We start from the raw sequence: 14,952 nt of genomic DNA, 5'->3' as shown, positions 1-14,952 counted from the left end.
GCACTAACTATTCAGCGTCAAGTATCTGAAATCTCTTTTGAGTTGCAGTCTGCTTCTTTCCCTTAGTTTCACTGCCTTGCCATTTACTTACATCAAGAGACACGATATCCCATAAAATTTCACACACCGAATTAATACTGACTTGGATAGCACTAGCTGAGTGAAACTGAGTTAAAGATGCATTGTAAGAGGCAAGTAAGAACCCAGCCATTGAGATGCATGAATATGAATTATTTCATACATATGAATCATCCAAATGATCTCCAATCCCTGTCCAAAATCTGGACTTCCCTGGACACTATGTTTTAAACTCAGATTTCACTATGTGAAGCCACAATGCAAACTAGTCAGTTCCAGCAGGATTTGTGCATCTGTTTTTTCTAACACAAAATCATCTGTTCACAGAACGTGATCCTTAAAACTCCACAGTTCCTGTAAATAATACTTAAAATCATAATTGCTGACAGAGATCACACAGGGAATATTTTCTAACTCATTCTGTGCGTTATACAGCATACTGAGTATTGTAACTTTCACATTTTTGTTTGGAAAGTCAGCAAGAGAATCAATTTCCTTCTTTCTTGTATGACTTGGTAAAGCAAAAGAAACAGAAAGCTACATATGCAAAATATGTTTTTAAGTGAAAAAGTTTCAAATGCCTTTTTGTGAAAGAACCCTCAAGGAAGTTTAAGCAATTTGGTAAATTAAAGGTGTAGGATCCTCTAGCTGGTAGAAATTTCCACATCGATTCGGTTTTATGTAGAATGATTCTTGATACCAGCTCCTTTGCCAGAGTTAATCTTTTTTTTTTTTTTTTTTTTTTTTTTTTTTTTTTTTAATAATTAAGGTCTGCTTGTACCTCATTGCACCGTCCCGACTGCAGAAACAAACCCGTGCCTGCCTTACTAAACTCGGTGTAAAAATAAACCCGAGTAACTCCTCTCCCAGCACAGCGTATACAGATTTGCGTTTCGGGATGTGGTGAGCCACCCCCACCCCCCCCAGCTGCCCCCCACGCACCCACCCTGCTGCACCCGCGGCAGCTGGAGGATGTCCCCACCCGCGACGCTTCAGCCTCGGCAGCCCCGAGCGGCGGCGGCGACAGTCGGGACCCAGAAATTGTCCCTGCCAGCCGTATGCCAGCCCTGACACAGGGCAAACCGGTCCTCGCTGGGGTATTTGTTCACGACACGGGTGCCCGGGAAGCTGCGGGGATATATTTCCCCGGAGTGGGACCTCCTGCAACGCGCACCTCCCCCCACCTTCGCTTTAATCAAGGTGCCTATCGGGTTAAAAGTAACGGGTTTCTGGTATTTTGCCTGGGGTTTCACTTCTTCCTTTTGCCTTAATCCGACACGCAGCTCCGAAGCGAAGTTGCCGACTCTCGCAGCCGCGCTCAGCCCGCCCCGCCGCTTTCCAAGATTTGCGCTCCAAGAATCGAAAAGGCGAAAACTGTCGGGAAAACAACCGCAAGCGCCCCAAACCGTCCAGCGGCTCCCGCCCCGTCCCGCCCAGCCCAAGCGCACGGCGGGTGGCAGGTGCCCCATCCCGCACCCCACACAACCCCATCCCCACCGCCGCGGCCCCGCCGTGTCGTTCCCCCTCCACCCCACCCGCGTGTGTGTGTGTGTGTGGGGAGTGGGGGGGTGAGGAGAGGGTGGGGAGTGGGGGGAGGCGTCCCCGCCGCCGGTCGGAGAGAAGGACCCGGGTCGCTGCGGCGGCGACTTTGCTCTTTAAATCGCTCTCCAAAGCGGATTACGGCTGATCCCTCCACGTCACGCCGGAGTTGCCTGGGGGGGGTGTGTGTGTGTGGGGGGGGGGGGCTGCGTTTGTGTGTGTGTCGCCGCCACCACCCGCTATCTCCTCCCGCGGGGCGTCGGGGAGGCGGTGGGGGGGACACACGCGGGGCGGGGTGGGGGGGGGGGGGGGATGCCACGGCGGGTTTAGCGGCGGCCGCCCCCGTGGAGGCGGGGGGGGGGGGGCGGGCGGAGCTCAGGGCGGGGGGGTGGGTGCCGCCCGTCGGTGCGTGCCGGCGCCCGTGAAGCGCTGCCGCGGCGCGGCACAGCCGGTGCCGCCGCGCTGAGCGCCCGCGGAGGTTGCGCTGCGGCGGGCGGCCGCAAGCTGCGGGGCCACCATGCAGAAGAGCGTGCGGTACAACGAGGGGCACGCCCTGTACCTGGCGCTGCTGGCCCGCAAGGAAGGCACCAAGCGGGGCTACCTGAGCAAGAAGACGGCGGAGACCAACCGCTGGCACGAGAAGTGGTTCGCCCTCTACCAAAACGTGCTCTTCTACTTCGAAGGGGAGCAAAGCGCCCGGCCCGCCGGCATGTACATGCTGGAAGGGTGCAACTGCGAGAGGGTGCCGGCTCCCAAGGGCTGCGCCGCCGGCAGCGCCAAGGATGCCGCGTTGGACAAGCAGGTACCGCCGCCCCCTTCGGAAACCCCGACGGCAGCGGCGGCAGCGCCCGCCCCGGGCCGGGCGGTGGGGCGGGAGGGCTGGAGGGCGGGAGGCGGGAGCGGAGGGCAGGCAGCGGGGTCCGCGGTGCGGGGAGGGGGCGAGGCACTGCCGGATCCCCGGCCGTCGGGGCGCCCCGGCCGCCACCCCTCGCATCCCACTGGGAGGGTGACGGTGACCTCCCCCCACCGGCCCCCAGGCCCCGGGCCGGGGGGGTCCGCGCCGCTCCCGGAGCGCTCGGAAGAGTGGCTGCTGCTCAGAAAGTGTCAAGACCAATGGCTTTCCCATCCTATCTAATCACTTTTCCTTCCTTTTTTTTTTTTTTTTTTTTTTTTTTAATCTCCCAGTATCTGAGCGCCTTATTTCAGTGGGGTGCCTGGAGAGTATAATCTCAGAAAAACTAGGTGTTTAGTCATCTTCATGCCGATGCTTCTGCAGTACAACTACACATTTCCAACCAAACTCAGCAACTAGAGGGTGTGAGGGGCCACAGTACCAAAACAGTGCATGGGGACCCTAAGGAGTCACTGGGTCCAGCCCTGGGCAGCTGTGGGGCTGCTGCCTCTCTCAGTGGTGCTGTGAGGGGTGATGGGCTCTCAGGTCTCCCTTGGGAACCCCTCCAAGAGCTGGGCTGGTGGCTGGGAGGTGAGGGTGAGCGTGTGGCCTGATTTACAGGCAAAGTCGGCGGGCTGTCTGCCAGGCAGGTGTTGCGAAGCTGGTTGTGCTTGCAATAGAAATGGTGGTGCAATGCTCGAGCCAGATCTTGAGTGGCTTTCAACCAGCAAAGAGTGCTGAAGGCTTTGGTGGGATTTGTTCCCGTGAGGGGTGACGGTTTATAACGCGTGAACTGCCAGATTCTTCCCTTCCTGCCGCAGAAAGCTGATCAGTTTGACACTCATGTGTCAAACAAGTGAGTGGTTAAATACTATCTATGTATTACATAACCGTGAAGAAAAAGGACACTGTAGTTGTTCAGTGTAGATAAAGATCGGGTATCTTAACCACACGCCTCCCACTGCCTCATGTAAATTCTTGATCTTCATTGCTGTCTGGTTGAAATTTGTTTGAATCTGCATCTGGCATGCCTTTCTCCCTGAGTAGGAGAAACCAAACAGGTGTCAAACTGGTTTGGAAAAGTTTGGGTAACTGTAAGGAGGCTGGTTTCGAGCTGGCTGCAGGCGTTGCCTGCTGATTGCAAGAAAGGGACAGAGACCTAAGTCAGCTCCTGAAAACTGGCACATCTGCGTGCTACACTGGTGTGATAACTTCGTGAGGGGAGCTCAGAACCTTGTCTTATGTTTTGTGCTTTTTTGCCTGCTTAGACCAAATTGTTGTGTGCTTAGGCAGCCTTTGAGACGGTACATAGTTAAGCAAGTAAACTTTGGGATGTTGGGATGGTTGTAGTTACATCATATTTGTCCGTCACATTCTTGTCTGTTGCTTTGAGGCATGATTTTATAAGCACTGATTAATGAAATACTGGGAGATTCCCCAGATGAAATTAAACTTGAATATTTTCCTGTCTGCTTTACATTGGCTTAGTACATTTGTTTATTGGTAGTGTTATTAAACTATGGCTTGACTAAGAGAGCTGTGTGAAAACAATTCCTTTTCATATCTGTTCTCTGGAAATCTTAAGTTGTGCTTTTATTGTGATGAATGTCTCGGTTGTTTGTAATTACATTTAGTGGTACAGAGACAAAATAATTACAGGGGATGAAGCTGAATGTTGCTTTGCTTTAAACATCAACTATATTCATGTTTTTAAAAATAGCAGACTGATATTAAATAGACAGAAGAACACTTGAGGTTTTTTAATGGGATCCTAGTTTGAGTTTTCAAGGCAGGCCATCGGAGAACACCTTTTTCCTGTTCACCTTTTCCTTGATGCAGAATAAAGGTCTTAAGTGTTAGTAGTTTTTACAGATGTTCAGTAATTAAAGTGCACCCTTGCTTGTATATTCATACAGACACAAACCTTTGCTAAGGTGTACAGTAAACTCCCTCAGTGACTAAAACCAATCAATCACAAGGGAAAAAGAGAACTGTTTGAAAATTAGACACTCCTTTTTATACAGAAAACGTGATTATATTCTTTCAGGTGTAAAGTAGTAGACTGTGAACCATTAGTTTATTAGCAAAGGAAGAAAAAGTTACTTTAATAAGATGGTAATGAAAATCAAGTGTTGTACATGTTGTACATGTGCATGTACATGCCACTGTTGTACACTGGCAGTGTAAAAATACTAATTTGCTTTGATTTACCCACACTAAAGTATTAATGGAATGAAAAAAATGAGAAGATCTATGATGGTTTTTGAAGAATCAGATCTCTCTTCTCCAAAAGAGGGAAGAAAAAAATCTCTTTTAGCTTGGGTTTTATTTACTTAGGTAATTTAGACATCAGAGTGCTATAGAATTACACAAACAAGGGAGAGAAAGGAAAGCAAATTAATCACACAAGAGAGTTTCATCAGCATCCTCTGAGTGGATATTTGAAAAAGTGATGCATTTTCTTTAGGTTATGTAACTGAAGATTATGGAAAACACATGCAGAACAAATAGATTTTGTTTTCCTTAGATTGCAGATCCTTTTAATTTTCATTTAAGTTGTTTAAGGATTGTCTGTCAAGTCATATGCCAGGTAAGAACTGTGCTGAGTTGTCAGAGTTCAATGAGGAGAGTGTTGGAGCTGTACTTCCCTGTACAGGTGATTGTATTGATGTCAGCAGAGGTGTTTAGGTTTGCGTATCTATCTCCCAACCAGCCCAGCCGCCGAATGGTTTCACATTTAACCACTACTGGTGCTGTTATGCCCTTCCAGCAGGCCATCATGAGGGGACATGAAAGTATTACAAAAAACATCCCAGCGTTCTGTGGAATGTACCAAATGCCTTCATAAGATTTCCTATAATATTAAAGTATTAAGAGCTTGAAAAAAAAATTGAATGACAGAATGCACTTTTTTGGTCTCTTCCATTAAGATATTAGTATTTTTTCCATCAGAAAGATACTTGCTTCAAAGCAAATTCTTTTAAAAGCACGGTAACTTTCTTAATACTAACAAACTGCATAATGCATGAATCGATATTCTGGGAATATGGGATCAAATTGAGTATGTTGCAGATATTAAATGATTTGTAGGGGCAGTTTTGTTTTTAAATAAAAGTGTTTTGATCTCCCTCTGATTTTAGAAGCATTTTTGTAAATGCCAAAGAGGTGTTGCTATCCTCTCTGGTTTCACATTTCAGAAAAAAAGATTTACTGAAAGAATAGCAGTATGGAAGAAACCGAGTTTTGAAACAAGTTAGGACATGTAAATACTACATGTGAAAAGCTTAAATTCTGATATTAGTTAAACTGCTTCTTCCCACAGGAACCGTAGGCTGTAAACAAGTGCAGCTCCCAACAAGTCCTCCACTGTGACAATGACACACTTGATGAGAATGAATTTCAGCTTTTGTTTCAAAAACTCTGGATAGAGATTGGTTTTGTCTCAGTGAGTGGCTAGTCTCTTTCCAAAGTAAAGTAAAATGCCTAAAAATTAGGCTTTCTGCAGTGTTTTGTAGGAGACTGGCACTTGTTACCCAGCAAGTTCACAGATTTATTTTTTTCTTAAGACTACTGGAAGCAAGTAAATAGAGGAATGTAAATATTATTTTTATTATTGTTATTGTTTCCACTGGGAGGAGGCCTATATGCTTAGTTTATTTCATAACTGTGGATTGAATACATGGAAATGTTCTGATACAGTTATTAATAACTGTCTTAGTGTATTTAAGCTTGTAAATGTCATACGATTTGAGCAGAGACTATTCTTTGTATCTTGCCTGCAATAATCTTCCTCCCACTTAGCAAAATTAAATGCAGTATTAAGTCCGTGTCTCCACAGATTAACTGAATCCAATTATTTGAATTTTTTCTACTTACTGTAGCTCTGTATTTATTTCATAAGGGACATGGTGATTTTGCAGTGTTTGAAACCTCTCTATTTTACATACATTCCTTGAAGTGATAAGGCAGGCATATGCCACCAACAGCTTTTGCTGTACCTCTCTGCTAATTGAGTGTATATAAAACCTAGCAACAGTGCTTAAAGGTCATTTTTTTTTCTGAAGAGATAATGAATTGAAAGTTAATCTCTTCACTTTTATTGGGCAAAAACTCCTTTGTGTTGTTCATCGTCCTATCTGTTGTGTGTAGTGGATGGCTGAGGTGTGGTGATATCTTTTTGGCAAAATAGCTTGCCACTGTCAGGTGTAGTATTGTCCATAAATCTTCCAGTTTGCATGTGGGCAGGAATTCCCTGTGATGTTCCAGTGCAAAGGTCCACCAGAGGTGCCCATGTTTTAGAAATTTCCTGCAGCATTTAAAAAATAATAGGTGAATTTGTCTTCTTAGTATCTGAGAAAATAAAAATCTGTTGTATTTTTTTTTTCCCCTCCAAACTTTCTCTTTTTTTTTTTGATGGACTACCTTCAGCAGAAGGAGTTAATTAAAAAAAGATAGGCAGCAGGAAAGTTTTAAGTTATTAGTGCTATTTGGGTTACTGTTTTTGTAAGACCTTCTAATGAAACAGTCTCTAAATGGTTCTTGCATGAAGACAACTTTGGGGTAACTAACTCTTGTTTACTTTCCCATGTAATCCCTGTCTTCTCGCCATTGTTCGATCACTGTTGTGAGACGATACAATTTGTGGGCATATTCAACAAATACATTGGTTCAAAGCATTTTGATATGCATTTAAGGAGTAACATAAAATGTGTCACTGACATTGCACTTAAGGAAAGCTGCATTGAAGGGGTTGCCTCTGGCTCTTCATGCAGAACTGTAAAGTGAATTTACAGTGTGCTTTATGGCCTAAGGCAACAAGTGGTAAATAAATGGAAAAGTATAATGTTGTGGTTTAGGCCTGGTTGGCAGCCAACCACCACGCAGCCAATCTCTCTCCCTTCCCCTCCGGCAATGAGAAGGGACAGAGAGCCAGGCTTGGGGTTCAAGATAGGACTGGGATGGGGGAAAATCCCCCTTTTATGATCATGAGCAAAAGGCAGACTCGTTAGGGGAAGAAAAAAAAGAACATACATTTATTACAGACACTAACAACACATAACAGAGTAGGACAGTGAGAAGCATTGCCACATCTTGAGAACACCTTCCCCCCACCCCTCCCTTCTTCCCGGGCTCAGCTCTGCTCCCGATATCTCTACCTCCTCCCCCAGTGGCGCAGGGGCAGGGAATGGGGGGGTGCAGTCAGTGCTGCCACTTCCTTCATCTTCGGTGAGGGGAGTGTCCAAAACTTGTTACCCCCTGCTCCATCGTGGTCCCCCTCTCACAGGAGACAGTCCTCCACAAACTTTCTCTGACTTGAATTCCTCCCATGGGCCGCAGCGTTCCCCACACTGCTCCGTCATGGGTCACTAACTTCCTCCGACTGGATTCTCTCCCACGGCTACATCCCTTCCCGAGCTGCTCCGGCGTGGGACTCCCCCGCATGCTGCAATCCTCCCAGCACTGAATTACAGCAGCGGGGCTACCTTTTTCCATGAGACCCCGGCCTTCTTCGGGCACAGAACCTTGATCAGCCAAGCAGGAACAACAGGCTGTAAATCAATGTCTGCTCCACCGTAGATCTTCATGGGTGGCGGGGGGGGGGGGCCGCCCTGCCGTCTCACCACAGGATACAGGGGGGTCTCTGCTCCGGCACTCCTCCCCCCTCCTTTCTTCCTCCGTTCCTCCACTGACCTTGGTGTTCATGCAGCTGCAGCAACTCCTCCTCACAAGTCCCACTGCCCGTCACCACGTCCCTTCTTAAATACGTTGTCGCAGAGGCGCAGCCGATTGGCTCAATTTCCCAAACAGAAGTGGAGCTGACGTGGAGCTGGGGGAGCTTCGAGAAGCTTCTCACAGGGGGCCGCCCCGATAGCCCCCTCCCCTGCCACCAAAAAACTCCACCACTCACTCAACCCAGGACATATAACTCTTGTGATCTCTCCAGGGACTGAACTTTGCTATTTGGTAAATGTTCTGTGTTTACCTGCTTGCTTAGTAATAAGCACATTTTGGGGATAAAGAGAAGAACAGCAAAGCTCTTGGCCATATTTATTGCTATTTTGCCAAAATGTAAGCATTTAATTCTAACTCTTGAAAATGTGTTTCTGCTGTAGCATTACAAAATGCGTTATGCAAAGCAGGGAGTGTTCCCAGCTGAGAACTGAGTTACAGGTAGATCTAGTTTATTTTTGACATGCCTTCCTCTTTAAAGGTTAGTTAAATCCATACAGATATAACTTGGAGAATACCGATGCCATTGAATAATTTAATATTAAACTTTTGGTTACCCTAATCCATGTCAGGTGACTTTGCTTACAAACTGGAGACTGCTCTGTTTTCTGTTCTTGAGCGTCTATCACACTTGAGAGCAACAGGCAACAAAAGATACCGCCTAAATATCTTAAAGAGTAATTAAAAGAACATTTGGTCTGATGGTAATAAGACCAGATTTTGGTGAGGCAGAGTATTATTGAAGAGGAACCATGGGGTGAAGTCCTTAACATTTCTCTGTGAGGTATTGTAAGATACTGAATACTACATTATGCTTTAACAGAAGTACATACTTCTTAATTAAGTTACTGGAAAAATAATTAGATCCCAAGGCAAATGACATTTGGCAAAGACTTATTTGTGGAGTTGCTAGGAAATCCTTTTAGCTAACAGGTGAAATGTTAGTGAGTGAAAAACTGGAAGCAAGTTAGAACTAAAATAGAAATACACCCCAAAGTGTAAAGACCAAAAATGTGACACAAACACTTGCCATTTAAGAATAATGTGTTCTACCTTCTCAACCTTAAATATCACACAAAAGCTGTGCAAAGTGACCAGAACCTGTGTACAGCACTGTAGCTCATACCAGTAATGTAAATACTCAAATTATATTTAAAATAAAGTATCATAACAGTTTAACACGAATTTCATTTGTTCACTGTCTTATAGTCAATGCTGCTACTTTTTTCATTTTGTCTCCCTTGTTGGCAGAGTTGCATCGATTTGGCTTGATCTGTTTAGTTCCTCAAATGTAAGAGGAAATTTGTAAAAAATGAAAATATTCTGAGCACAAAAAAAGCAAGTCAGTCCCTAATCTACTGAATAATTATACACCATTTATCTTAATTTGCCTTTATTTAACTTGTTAAATTATTATTTTTTTTTTTAATCGTCATCTAAACAGACTGGTAAGGCACATACCCTGTTTTCTGGTTGCATGTTACCCTTATTAATTTCTCACCATTTACCTGTATAGAAGATCCAGAGCTGCTTCTATTTCTGTAGTAGTATAACAACGTTATAACAGTCTTTATATATTCATATATTATGTATTATAATGTTATCATTAATAATATAGGAGCTTTTTTTTTTTTTGATCCACTTGCTGTGGATTTTCCATCCTAATAATCTGCATGTACAATAGAAGCTGTCATGGTTGCTCAGTTTGGCCACATATATTATAATTACCTGTCTTGTTTTGCCACGTGCGATTTGACAGCATTACTGAGTAGTTTGTGCATAGAGGGAAGGGACGGGGCATGTTTTGGTGCAGGTTAATATGGTTCATGGCATGCATGTCCATATTACATCTTGAGCAGCAATGATGTCCCACCCAGCTGGTTGTACGTAGTGCCTGTGCAGAGGTCTGATTGCTGCAGGACCCTCTGCCCGCATTGCACTCAGTGTGTGAATTCCACCTATAGAGGAGCAGATTCACACCAAAAAGAGCCTCTTCAGTTCAGTAAATCATTAGCATAGACCACATGCAGCTAGTGAAGGTAGCAAGGTCTGAAAATATCAATCCACCACTTCTGGCCATTCTTAGCAACAGATTTTTGCTGCTAGCAGCAACACACTTCTCTAGATCCACATCTTCAAAACAAGTTTGGTACCACGGCTGCTGTGCAGTCTGAGACAACATGAACCCATTTTTCAGTGTGAATGTTCTAAGTCTTTTCACTTTGTGCTTACTAAAGTGGTGATAGACTGGCCAAATTTAGGTACTCTTTCATAGATCTGCTGTCGGGGGGGGGAGGGAGAAGGGGGCAGGGAGAAGAAGAAGGGAGAGGTTAGATTCTGTCTGGATTGAAAACAGTGTTAATGTTTATTTGTTGCCTGATTGTTGATCAGCCACAGCAATTCAGAAAGGTGTTGTTATCTACCTGTTCATATATTTGAAGTAAAATGAGATTCCACATAGTACCTCTTTTCTGTCTACCAGCCACTACTGATGCTGAAGATTGATTGAGGGTTTTTTTTTAACACTGTGCCTCTGCACTAGATGTCTAGGAACATATGCTTACAATCTAGCTTCCAATATTTTTTTGATTTACCAAACCCATAAGGTTTTCTGCTTGAGGTACAGAATCAGTACATATAGAAGCAGAGGCTTCCCCAATTCAGTCCAATCATTTCAATATCTCTATTGTATTTTCCATGAGCTCAGAACTAACTCAGTTTTATTAGGAGGTATTTATAAATTGCCAGTTCTGAACTGAGCTATATTGTCATAAGCAATTTTACTTCTGCTGTTTGACAGTGGAAGCGTTTTATTGTGGCAGAGCTAATCAGTTCTACTACTTCTCTTGAAAAAAAAAATAGTGCTTTAAGAGTTAAATGCTGTAACTACTGAAAAGAATCTGGGATTATATTCTCACCTTTCTTGTCATGGCACTGTGAAACAGTGACTTTTGTCCACTTCTTGCCTTTTGAGTTTTCAACTGCAGTATAGTGGCTGAGTAACAAAATCTATCTCGTGATTAATAGTTCTGCAGTTTTGACCTAGTGTGGTTTAAGTTCCTGAATTACTGCAAGATTTCCATTGGCACTACAGTGTGTCCTTTGCACTCTTGAACTCAGCAAGCTCATTATATTGCTTTTTAAAACATGTTGTGCCTCTATTTAACATTCCTTGAATAAATTATAAACTCTATGTAAATGTCTACATAATTGTAGCAGTGGAGGGTAGGGTAGGATGCTGCTCATGCAACTTCAGGTGCCCCACGTGAGCTAAATCCTGTTGCAGGCAGTGAAGTCCTAGCCAGTACAGTTAGTTCAGTAGAGAACCAGTCACCCCATTCTACATCAGGTGTTTGCAGTTAAACTGAACAGACCCCACCCACTGTAGTGACTAAATCTCTGTTGACTGTCATGTGAACTGAGATGCCTGGCTCACGTGTGGACACCCACATCCCAGGTGTCTCAGGTAGACTGTTCTGCTGCTGTCACAGGGAACATCTTGTGATTTTCACCTGGCCAACCATGAGATTTGAGTGTTCTTGACTGTAGACAAAGTTCTGAAATTTCCCATGCTGGATCCTAAAACATAGTATGTTATTGCTGTTTTCTTTTTGATGTTTTAGGTAAATGCTGGATCCTCACCTGTTGGAAGTTTAGGATGATTGCAGGAGACCACTGGTTCTTTTTATTTCTGCTTTCTGTTCAATTCCTCTCCCTTACACAAGTTGTTTCTCCTGTTTCAGTAAATGCCGAAGATTTTGTATTCTCCTCTGGAATTGTGGAGATTGTGTTCAACAACTTTGACAGAGTCTCTCTGATGTCCTCCAGAATGAAATCAGGAATTTATTTTTAACCCCATGTATTCATGGATGGTCAAACATGACAAGAAAATTACAACCTTCTGATGTACTGGTCATATTCTCTTCCATTTGGCACTCACAGAACAATTTTAGCAAAATACTAAAAATACTTCTTCCTAATAAACCTGTTTGGGAGAATTTCAAAATTATGGCCACCTGCTAAGATCTCTGAAGAGGAAGATGGAAGTTGAACTGACAAAAGAGTGGAGGGATCCAACATTGATATCTGTGCAATATCATCACTAGTTATGCCGATCTTTGCGTATACACATTGTAGAATCACAGACTGGTTTGGGTTGGAAGGGACCTCAGAGACCACCCAGTCCCACCCCCCTGCCCCGGGCAGGGCCCCCTTCCCCCAGCCCAGGGGGCTCCCAGCCCCGTCCAACCTGGCCTTGAACCCTTCCAGGGAGGGGGCAGCCACAGCTGCTCTGGGCACCCTGGGCCAGCGCCTCACCCCCCGCACAGGGAACAATTTCTTCCTTACATCTCACCTAAATCTGCCCTCTTTCAGTTTAAAACCCTTATCCCTTGTCCTATCCCCACTCTCCCTGATAAAGAGTCCCTCCCCACCTCTCCTGTCCCCCCTTTAAGCCCTGGGAGGCCACTCTCAGGGTCCCCCCGGAGCCTTCTCTTCTCCAGGCTGAGCCCCCCAACTCTCTCAGCCCGGCCCCCCAGGGGAGCTGCTCCAGCCCCCCCAGCATCTCCGTGGCCTCCTCTGGCCCCGCTCGAGCAGCTCCGTGTCCTTCTGCTGTTGGGGGCCCCCGAGCTGGCCCCAGCACTGCAGGGGGGTCTCCCCAGAGCGGAGCAGAGGGGGAGAATCCCCTCCCTGGCCCTGCTGCCCCCCCTGCTCTGGCTGCAGCCCAGGGCACGGGGGGGTTCTGGGCTGCCAGCACACATGGCTGGGTCACATTGACCTTCTTGTCAACCAATACGCCAAGTCCTTCTCTGCAGGGCTGCTCTCCAGCCACTCCTCGCCCAGCCTGGATTTGTGCTGGGGATTGCCCCAACCCATGTGCAGGACCTTGCACTTGGCCTTGTTGAACTTCATGATGAACAGATGAAGGGAAGAACAGTACTAAATTATGTCACTGAGGTGATAATACTGCTGTTGCATTTGATGTCTTCAGTATTTTTATATACTCCTAGGTCTTGATCAGGAACATCAAGCAAACGAGTGCACCTGGGATGGTGCTCAGCCTTATATGTGTAATTTTCTGATATATTTGCTGTTTTTTGTGACTGTGAGCTCTTTTGGTTGTAGCTTTCTTGCCCCAAGAAGTGTATGATGACTGATGGGAGTACCAGGTGAGCTGAGGAACAGTGATGGGGAGAAGATCCAGATGAATTGGTGCCTCCAGACTCTGGAATCTTCTCGATTTCCACAACCCAGAAATCTCAGTATATTCACCTGCTGGAGTGGTACCTGCCTTCTCCCTCTCAGTGGTTAACCCACAGCAGGATATTGGCAAGCTGCTGCTGTCACAGTGTCAACTCTGTAAGGTGCAAGGGCTGGAGAAGAGTCTCTGATCCTGCAGCTTCTCCTTACAAGTGCTAGCATGCATCTGTGTGTTTTCTGTCTCTTTCACTTTTCTGTGAAGTCCAAGGAGTTGTGTGTACAGTTTACGAACAGGCTGTAGGAACACAGGACCGAGCACCGAGCAGAGGACAGAGCTAAGGCTGCCTGAGCAGCCCAGCAGTCACTATTTCTTCTGCCTTGTGATGTGCTCTAAAGTTTCAGGAGCTCTGTTTCTTTCCTGGGACTCCTTTCTCATAAAGTATTCAAATGAAGGATTGTCATTAATATCCCAAAGGAGGTAATTTTCTATAGGGCTTTTCTGTTTTCCCTCCCTGCTCCTTCTGAGCATTTGTTGTACATGAGGCATGAGGCTGCAAGAAGAGAAAGATGATTTCATTGTAAAATCAGACTGCCACATGTGGGGACTGAATTCTCTCTTTTGCCTAGGATCTCTGCAAAAAACATGCACACATCACATCCACAAGGTGTTTTACAGTAGTTAATCATTTGTTGTTTTGGGGACCCAGCTTGGCACAAGAGCTAGGCTCACAAAAGTAAAACTGATCCCTGTGGAAGTAGTGTCTAAAACATATAAAAGTGCAATTTAAATACCAAAGGCTGATGTTTTTTCTGATCAGGCATCCAAACCGAGTTGCATCTGAAACTGCTAGTTTTTGCACTGACCATATTTGCAGTAATTCCTTCTTACCTCAATGGCTGTTGTGAAAATAAATGTGTTAATACTAAGGAAGCATCTGAATTAGGTCATGAGAAGTGTCACAGGACATCATGTAGGAAGTTTCTGAACTCTGCTGATTAGCTTACAAGGGCTGATTGCAGGGAGATGTGAAGGGAGACGTGCATTCAAGAATCAAGATAAAGCAAAATATGAAATCATGTGTCTCTCTTGTATGTGGTAACTGAACTAGGATCTCCTGAAAGAACTGTGTAATAAAGGACTACAATCATTATGCTTGCACACATGGGACTAAATTAGCAAGGCAAAAGGCAGCCTCAAATGTGGCACCTCTCCTAACCTCTGTGTACCTGGCTCTGTAATCTGATGCCAAAAACTAAAAAAAAAAAAAAAAACCAAACCCCTGAACCCCACCAAAAACCTCAAAATAATAAATAGCATGAATTTCAGATAGAAATGCATGTAAAAAAATGAAGCTTTTTGACACACATGATTTATGTTATGAAAACAGGCAGATTCAATTCATTTTGGTGCAGATTTGTTATTGTAATAGGTGTAAGCTTGCAGGCCCTAGACTAGGAGTTTTCTCTTATTTTTGCTCCCTGCTGCAGATGGAAGTTTCATAAGTGCATTACTT

General features: G+C 45.0%; 1 protein-coding gene across 3 annotated transcripts in view; it reads left to right on the top strand.

The window, feature by feature from the left end:
• Positions 1-2,032: 2,032 nt before the first annotated feature.
• The window catches only part of RASGRF2 (Ras protein specific guanine nucleotide releasing factor 2), a 136,713-nt gene continuing 123,793 nt past the window's right edge, over positions 2,033-14,952 (top strand). For all 3 annotated transcript variants that reach the window (XM_042788076.1, XM_042788075.1, XM_042788077.1), the window contains exon 1: positions 2,033-2,419. In XM_042788076.1, the coding sequence (XP_042644010.1) occupies positions 2,135-2,419 (285 nt within the window). In that variant the 5' untranslated portion in view covers positions 2,033-2,134. The remainder of the gene's footprint in view (positions 2,420-14,952) is intronic.

The sequence above is a fragment of the Tyto alba genome, unplaced genomic scaffold, assembly GCF_018691265.1.
Source record: "Tyto alba isolate M040663 unplaced genomic scaffold, T.alba_DEE_v4.0 Super-Scaffold_13, whole genome shotgun sequence".
NCBI classification, from domain to species: Eukaryota; Metazoa; Chordata; class Aves; order Strigiformes; family Tytonidae; genus Tyto; species Tyto alba.
Note: the sequence above shows the minus strand (reverse complement) of the source record. Positions and strands in the feature narration are given on the sequence as shown.